Below are 9,174 nucleotides of genomic sequence, written 5' to 3'. Positions count from 1 at the left end.
AAAAGAAAAAAAAAAAAAAGAAAAAAAAAGGAAAAACCCAATCGAGAATCCAAATCCCAAATCTCTTTCTATTTTCTTTTCATGGAGGATAACGAAAATAGCGGTCTGAACTCATACTATCACCGCCATCACCATACTGGAAACGCTGTCAATTCTGGTGGTTCAAATGGGTTATTTGTAAGCCCTAACCACCACCAAAACCACCAACAGCAGCAGCATCACCACCAACAACAAAATCAACACCAGCATTCGCATCAGCATCAGCAGCATCAACATAACAACGCCGGTCATTATTCATCTACTTCACCAGAACCAACTCCGTTGATTTTTCCACCACATTCAGTAACTGGAAGATCACCTTTCGGTTCTTCACCACCACCACCACCACCACCTACAGCACCGTCACCACCGGCACCACCAGCAGAAACTGTAAAAAGAAAAAGAGGTAGACCTAGAAAATACGGTACTTCTGAAACAGCTCAAAATTCTACTAGTATTAATAAGAAGTTATCTTCTTCTACTTCTCCTCCTCCTTCTACGTCACTTCCCGTTTCATCTTCTTCGCCACGAAAGAAAGATTCTTCTTCGGTTTCTTCTCCTTCTTCAAAGAAATCTCAGTTACTTGCACTTGGTAAATTCTCCGAACCCTCAATTTTAGTCTTATTTTGTGCTCGTTTTGTATTTCTTTGTGTGTTTATTATGATTTTATACATTGGTCCCTTGTCATTTAGTGAATTATTAACTGTGGGTAATGTTATTAGTGTTCATGTTTTCAATACTGGAATATTCCGCATATGTGATGCGGATGCAATATAATCTATGAAATGATAAACTGAGATGAATGTGCATTCAAATTTTGGGTACAAGAATTATGGAGTGGTGGATAGTAGAGATAGTCCTCCCTTATTGCCATTATTAGTCTTTCTCACCCTTATTATTTGTAAGCATTAAATAGGAAGGGCAAGAAGCTTCAGTTGTTTAAAAATGTAAAGAGTAACCAGGCATTGACATCTTTTTGGAAATCCATTTGGATAGATAAATGAAGAAAAGGAATCACTATTGTGGTTTCTTCCAACAGTCATTTACTTATTAAAGTGTTTTACTTCATGTTTTCAGTCGTGTTATGGATATTTGATCTTGATTTGTATAAGGTTATTTAACTATGGTCTTTTTGATGTACTATGCATGAACTGAGAATTTCTCTCTGAAAGCCTGGAATTTTAGGAGTTAATTAGATCCGATGTTCAGTGTATCCAAAGGCTTTTTTACCTGTGCCTGCTACATTACACTTGGTGCTCGATGTCCATAGATTTTATAGATAATGTTAGCATTGTTCAAATATCAAAGACTTCAAATATTTAATTGTTCCTTACGGGTCTTCTAAATGAAATACCTTCTATTGTTAAAAAGTATGAAGAGAAACTCTTGGGTGCTCTGGGATTTACTTTTTTCTCCCCCATTTTGAAAAGAACTGAAGCATTTCTTTTAGGTTGTAGAGGTTTCTACTTTGAAGGGTTATAATTTGTGAATATAATGTTTCCTTTCAGTCGGCTTATACTTTTTCTTGAATCATCCTTTGTTTGTCTGTATTTATGTTTTTCAGAATCCATAATTTTCTCGTGATTGACAAAGTTAAGATTAGTAGTCTTTGGGTACTTCTCTCTATCTCTCTCTACAGTGTTTTAAAAAGCGCTTCGCTGCAAGGCGCGCATTTGAGCATATCAGTCCAAAAACGCATCAGTGTGTTCGCGTCATGATTTGGTCTTATAATTAAAAGAAAAAGTTGGGCTGTGAATCCCAGTTACCCAGTAAACCAGCCTAAGGTCTGTTGGACTGTTTTTAACCTTATGGTCTAACGGAGAAGAAGATTTATCCATGAGGCAGGGTGATGATAGCTATCTAGAGGATGATGGATGATGCAGACATTCTTGGCTAGTGTTTTTTAAATAGCTCTTGTGTAGAATAAGGAAATGTGCCATATGCTTAGTTAGCTAGTTTAATTGTTCCTTCTATTATGTTGAGAATTTCTTAGTTTCCGTTTATTATGTAGCAAAATTCTTAGTTCCATATTTATTTTGTGATTTAGTGTTCATAGATTTTCATATAGATTTATAAGTATTTATTTATCTATATTAGCGCTGTACGCATTGCTAGAAAAGCACATCGCATTACGCATTCGCTTTTTTAAACATTGTCACTCTATCTACATTTAGGATGTAATGAGGCTTTCCGGTGCTTGAAAACTTCACAATAGCATGCATTGTTACAGAGAATCGATACTGACAACATATGGTTCTTTTGGAAGGGTAAGACTGAAAAACATATTGATTTGATTTAATACATATTGGCTTCCTGAGCACATTCTGCGGCTTTGTACTTGTTTCTTCGTACTGCATAATTTGCAAAGCGAGATTTTATAAAATGTTAGGTACATTATTTTGTATGTGACTTTCTTTCATTAACTAAGCAGCTTGACAATAGGTATTATTTTGTTAGGTAAATACCTCTTGAGATGCATGGTGATTTTATGTATTGTGGTATATGAAGTTGCAGCCATCTGATGTTTTTAGATCTGTTGTTGATTGCTATTTGGTTCATGGATGAGATGATTAAGGACAAGAAATTTCATTTTGTGCTTTCCGTCTTCCTCACCGTGAAAGTTTTTCGAGACAAATATCTTGATGCCAATAATTTTTCCCTTACTCCTTCTAGAGTGAAGGGGTAATTTGGTGAATTCAAAACGTGGTTCTGATGCTATTAGTTGTTTGACGCAGGAAATGCAGGACAAGGCTTTACACCACATGTCATCACTGTTGCTGCCGGCGAGGTATTTGTCTTATCTTTATATGCTCTGTAGTTGCGACTTACATATCTACTTCTAAAATAAATATAAATGTACAGGTGCCTGAATCAAACATCCTTGGTTTGACCTACTACTCGATGCATTTAGTCCTCATCTTCTTAACGCTTATAATTTTGTTATTGATATCCTATCATGGTCTGTTGATGCTGTGAGTTATATAATGATAATCTTCTTGACTCTGTTTGTCTAATAGGATGTTGGTCAAAAGATCATGTCTTTCATGCAACAAAAAAAGCGTGCAGTGTGTATTCTCTCAGCATCTGGTTCAATATCTAATGCCTCTCTCCGGCAGCCAGCAATTATGGGTGGAAATGTGACATACGAGGTAAAATTATTTTAATATCACCTTAATCTCTCAGTGTGTTATATTTTCTCAAGTTGTGTGGTGGGTGTCCATGGCTTACTGATATATTTGATTGTTTCCATCATTCTTACCAAGAGGGAAAAATTGGAAATTAGTCCTCCTAGCGTTCCAAAGCAGACAACACGAGTGCATCACTCATGTTTTTCTTTTCAGCTTTTGTTTCGTATTCTTGCCTTTCATAAGTGTTTTGGTTCTTCTCCAAGAAGTGAGTACTTAGTGATTGCACTGAATTCATTCATCTTAGGGAAGATACGAAATCCTTTCGCTGTCGGGATCCTACTTGCACACCGAGATCGGAGGAGCATCCTCAAGGACAGGCGGACTCAGTATTTGCCTTTCTGGTACAGATGGTCGCATTGTTGGAGGTGGAGTAGGCGGTCCCTTGAAAGCTGCTGGGCCCGTTCAGGTACTGTTATACAAGAAAGTGAGCTTACTAAAAGTAGTCATGTCTTAGTTTATCTTTTCCTGTTTTCCTGTTCTCATTCGGGATTATACAATAAAGTGAGCTAGTCAAGGTTACCATGTGGTAGTTTATTTTCTTCTTGTTTTTTCGTTGTTAATATACAATATGATTATGTTGTGTTGGCTTTTTACACAATTAACTTAAACCATATTAATAATTATCGGGTATTATTTTATTATTCAAGGTTCTTAATCAAGTTACTCATGGCTAAGCATGGAGATACCATGTGATGTCCTGTAGTTTAGTATATGGTGTCTTTTCAACTCATGCATGTCAAAGAATCTTCTAGCCTCTTGCATAACAGTATAAGTAGACTTTTTGATTTTTCTGTCACTTGAGTGCGAGGTTATCTTCCTATTTCTTAATTTTTTAGAAATAACTCGATAAGGTCATCTTGCTGTATCTTATTGTCAATTCTATAAAGCTTGTTAGTAAACATTTGTGCGGTGTATGAGATTAACTATTCAGACTGTTTATGCTTGTTCTCGTAGTTTATCCAGGGTTAAATGTGTTTCAGCATGAGGTAAAGTGTCATTGTGTTTAAGACTAAGTAAATATAATTTAGGAACTGAATTTCTATCATGATGTGCAACTGCTTCTGCAGGTAATTGTTGGTTCTTTTGTATACAACAACCAGAAAGAAGTTATTGTTGATTTTGAAACTTCGGAAAACAAGTTACCACCATCGATGGTTGGTTCAGCAATTTCAAGTGATCACCACCACCTGTACAGGTTAACAGACAATTTGTAATGTATTTGGTAGTTGGTAGTTTCCGTTGTTAAAGAAGTTTTCAACTTGAAAATGAAAATCAATTTGATGTGTTGTAATTTTCCATCTCTCTGAAACCTGTGCAACTACTTACAGTACTGCTCTTTTTTTGATTTATGGTTTATACCTGCTTTCTTCGGGTTATGGTTTAAATCTGCCTTTTTCCAGTTATCGTTTAAAATATATCACAACCAATATTGGCCCTAATATATCTCTTGTTAAACATAATTTTGGCTCTCTTGGGTCATGTTTTTTTTTGTGATACATTTCTTATTAGTTAACAGGACTGTAGTTTAACTCAGGTTAGAATTAGGTAGTCTGAATTTAAAAGTCATTTTTGGTGTGGAGGGCGTGGTTTTATGGAGGTCGATTTTGCATTGTTCCGGCTAGGCTTGGAGATCTTTTTTTCTTTCTAATTTTATGTTTGGCTTGTTGTAGACATGTTTGTGTGACAAAGCTGAAGCAATGAAGGCATCTGCTCAACTGTTTACTAACTTCAACTGTTCTAAAATAGCTTCTATGAGTCACAAGCATGATTCACTGCCAATTCTTTCCGTGAAATACATGGCAATGCCAACAATTCTAATATGCATTACAAGACTTCCACACGAACAAGTTATAACTTCAAATTGGTGAAAGTATGGCAATTGGATTTGGCCTGATGGTTCTCATGCATCCCTCCCTTGGAGAAGGTAGGGGTTCGATCCTTGGACCTTGTAATTAATTGGACCCTGTAACTAACTACCAGTAGCATTTAAGTGGTTAGTTACCAGTAGTATTCAAGGACTACTAACTACCCCCTCAAGCTATGGGAGAAAGCATATTCTGCCAACAAGTGAGCTGTAGTATTAGCAGTCTCGGAGATGTGCTTAATTATACTTGAACTGAAGCTAGTAAGCAGAAGTTCAGTATCATTTCCGAGCTTCCAAATTTTCCAGGGGGAACGATAGGAGACGTCTGTTAGACTTTTCACCATAACTTGACAGTCTCCTTCGGGTTGAGTCAAGTTGCCAATTCAGCTGCTAAAAGAAAGAAACCATCAATTCGAGTTCCAGCTCCACAACATCTGTTATTATGGTCTCTTGCAATAATTGCTCAAGCATACGAGCCATTTTTTCAGGAGGCATCTACATTGATCTTTATGATAAGAGGATCAGGTGTTGTCCAAACTTCAGGCACTCTTTTCTATTGGCAGTGAAGGTTGTGGCAAAGTTTGAGTCCTGTTAATAGGAGGGAGAAAATGGATTTGAAAAGGGAAAGAAATTTGATAAGTTTCGGTCAATATCTGGTCAAAGTCAAAATGGTGAAAAGTGTTTTATTTTTTCTGAATTACTAAACATATCCTTATTATCATATTTATTTTTGTAATTTATAGGCAAAAACGAACATCAAATCAAAGCTAAATATGATTCAAACATTCAGTTCTTTGATTTTGTTAGCATATAATATTAGTTCTAAAACTACGAGGAGATACCGAGTTTTCTTTTCGTCCGTTCTTGGCCTCTTTATATACCCAACAATGATGTACGGGTGGTTTAAACCTGGTTTCATTAATAATATCAACCGATTCACCATTTTGAATTAAGAATTTGAGTGCTTCCTTTGTTTTTTAATTGTTCATATCATCGCCCCCTTCTTTCCAAGCAGGGAATGTGACGTACTTACTATCAAATCAAAAATACTCATCCGCTGAATTTTAATTTCTTTCCATATTGCTAGTATGAAGCCATAAAGGTAATTAAGAAACTACGGTTTATAACAAACGTGACGTGTTTAATTGATTTTAGGTTACTTTGATTGTTGGTGAAGAAAAATGATATTGTGGACATTTTAATACTTTATAAAATAGTCAATTCCTTCTCTAAATTTGATGTCCCCTCCGTTAATCCTTTCCTCCTCAAATCCGATCTTTTCCTCCTATTAACAGCATTCCAAAGTTTCTGTTTCGCTACCAGCAGAGTAGTTGAAATAGAGATTAAACCAGTAGAAGGAAATCTTTAGAGCTCATTGCACATCGATGTTTTCTTATATTCAAAAACTTTTTCATTCCTCATTTTCCAAATGGCTCAACTGATAGACACTCCAAGAGAGGAGGAGCGGTTATTATCATATCTCTGTAACCAAAACAAAACCAATGATGAGAGAGTTATTCAGAGTTACCTTGGAGTTTTAAGCCCAGAGGTGAAGCAAACTATATTTCTTGTGCCATCTCATAGTGGATTAACAGATGATCTACAGTTTCAGCTTCCTTATTGCATATAACGCACTCAACAAAGACTCTTTCTACAAAATGTCCAATTTCCAGAGCAACGCCTAAACTATTGTCTAATACCCTCCAGATGAACATCTTTATTTTTGGTGCCACTTTATTCATGGCCCAAAATTTCTTCCATGGGAAAATGTTCTCAACTAGAATAGAAGATTCTCCTTACTATTTCATTAAGAGTTTCTGGAAGGATCGGATTATGTAGTCTCAATGAGGGGTGAGTCTCCATATAAGCTTGTCACCAGCTCAGTTGTTAATGGGTATTTTTTGGATTTGCAAAGTAGTGAAAGGGTCTATGATTTGACTGATGTCCCAATCTCCAGTTTTGTTTGATCAACTACTTTACTTTAACAACTTATGGATGGTTTTCAGTATTTCTAGTTGGTAATCTGAATCCATGGGTTAGTGAAGATGTTAATGTTCTCACCAGTTCTGAATAGCCAATTACATCCTTTCCTTATATTTTCTCCACTATCCAGCATTTCAGACCAAGTGGTGGAGCAGAGTCTTGGATTTTTAATGCACCAAAATGACTTCTCTCTTACGAATTTTCCACGTGAATTTTTTTTTCCGATAAAGAGTCTTGGGCTTGCAAGAATCTCCATGTTAACTTGGCAACAAGTGCTTGATTGAGATTATACAAGGATCTTAGTCCCAATCCCCCTTTTTCCTTAGACATATTGAATAATTCCCATTTGAGAAAGTGTACCTTTCTGTTGTCTTTGTTGTGCCCCCACCAGAAATCTTTTATAATTTGAGATAGTTTGTCCAGAACAGTTCTTGGGATGAAACAGGTAGCCAAGTAATAAACAGAAATGAGAGCCAACACTGATTGGATTAGGGTTGTTCTGTCTGCATGTGAGAGTGAGTTTTTCTCCAATCTACTAGGATTCTTCAAACTTCCCAATAATAGAATTGAAATTAGAGACTCTTGCACCTTATCTTTACACCCAAATATTTTTCATATTTGCTCATTCTGGTAACACCTAGAGATGCAATAGTTTCTTATTCGTAGGAAGTAAGCACATTCTTACTGAAGTGGCCAACACACTGTAGTATTATTGAAGGATGTATGATATTGTGTTGATGGTACTGGTGTTGGTGCTGCCAAATAACGTTATGTCATCAGCAAACATGATATGGGTTATTGTGGGGGACCATCTGTTGATTTTGTAACCACTATATCCCCCATTTTTGTTGATGATACCACTAAGAGGATGAGAGCAGATGATGCAGAGATATGGTGACAATGGGCAGCCTTGCCTGATTCCCATTTTTGGTATGAAGAAACCTTTTGGTTGTCCATTAAGAAGTATTGAGAAATATGTGGAATTGACACAGTTCATGATGAGAGCATGTGCACTGTCATTTATACCAATATTTAGTAAATCCCGACTCAAAAAATCCCAATCAATTTTATCACCAGCCTTGCTCATATCAAACTTAACAATAAAAGACTCTAGAGAAGTATTTCAAGTGTGCGTAGAATGAAACAACTCTTTGGCCACTACTATGTTCTCAAGTATCTGTCATCTTAGAACAAAAGCTGATTGATTCTTCACAGTTAATCCATCTAGGAAAGGAATTAACCTTTTTGTGGTGATCTTAGTGACAATTTTGTAGGGTACATTTCCTAAAGCTATGGGTATGTAGTCCGCAGCAGTATTAACATTTTTTTTTGATATAAAATCTAGATAGGTGCGATTCAGACCTGGAGGTATTGAAGAGAATCTAAAGCAATCTTGAATTAGATGAACAACTTCTGCACCCACTATTTCTCAGCATTTCTTGTAGAAAAAAGCAGGATATTCATCTGGTCCTGGTGATTTCAGAGAACCCATTTTTTGATGACATTGAAAGCTTCTTCAGCACTTGGAATGGAACTTATGAATCCGCAATCATCTTGAGCGAGATTGTTAACATTCTTCAAAACAAAGGAATTAGTGTTCACCTGAGTGTCTCTAGTAAAAAAAAATTAGGAATGAGTTATGCGTATATCCTTTATTATTATGATCAGAGATCCAATTATCATCTTGATTCTTAATGGGAAAGTTATTTTTCTTCAATGAATGAAGATACACGAAATACCTGAGTGTTTTTGTCAGTGGGTGGAACCCATTTAGATTTATTTCTCTGCTGCCAAAATATTCTATCTGTTTTCTCTAGACTAGTGATTTTGTTGCAGATTACTATCTCCTTCTCCTTTGTATCTATCAAGTGAGCTCTGGTTTGAAGGTCGTGCAACTTTTGTTTTCATTTTTGATCTCCCTCCTTGCATCACCAAGAGTTTTCTTGCTCTATTTCTTGAGTCCTTCTCCCACATCTTGCAGCTTAGTTTTCCCAATGCTACATGAATTTTCCCATTTTGTCTTCAGGATTTCTTTGGGATCATGATTTTCTATCTAATAAAACTTAAATTTATAATTTTTTTTTCTTTCGTGGGGTTTTC

General features: G+C 36.1%; 1 protein-coding gene across 1 annotated transcript; it reads left to right on the top strand.

Annotated features, from left to right (window-relative positions):
* The first annotated feature begins 6 nt into the window (after positions 1–6).
* Positions 7–4,608, top strand: LOC113349960 (AT-hook motif nuclear-localized protein 14-like). Its single transcript, XM_026594008.1, has 5 exons — positions 7–631; positions 2,775–2,827; positions 3,057–3,188; positions 3,472–3,633; positions 4,295–4,608. The coding sequence occupies exons 1-5, from the start codon at positions 82–84 to the stop codon at positions 4,439–4,441; spliced, it is 1,044 nt and encodes a 347-aa protein (XP_026449793.1). The 5' UTR covers positions 7–81; the 3' UTR covers positions 4,442–4,608.
* Positions 4,609–9,174: the final 4,566 nt, after the last annotated feature.

Source organism: Papaver somniferum, chromosome 2 (assembly GCF_003573695.1).
Source record: "Papaver somniferum cultivar HN1 chromosome 2, ASM357369v1, whole genome shotgun sequence".
Classification (NCBI taxonomy): domain Eukaryota; kingdom Viridiplantae; phylum Streptophyta; class Magnoliopsida; order Ranunculales; family Papaveraceae; genus Papaver; species Papaver somniferum.
Note: the sequence above shows the minus strand (reverse complement) of the source record. Positions and strands in the feature narration are given on the sequence as shown.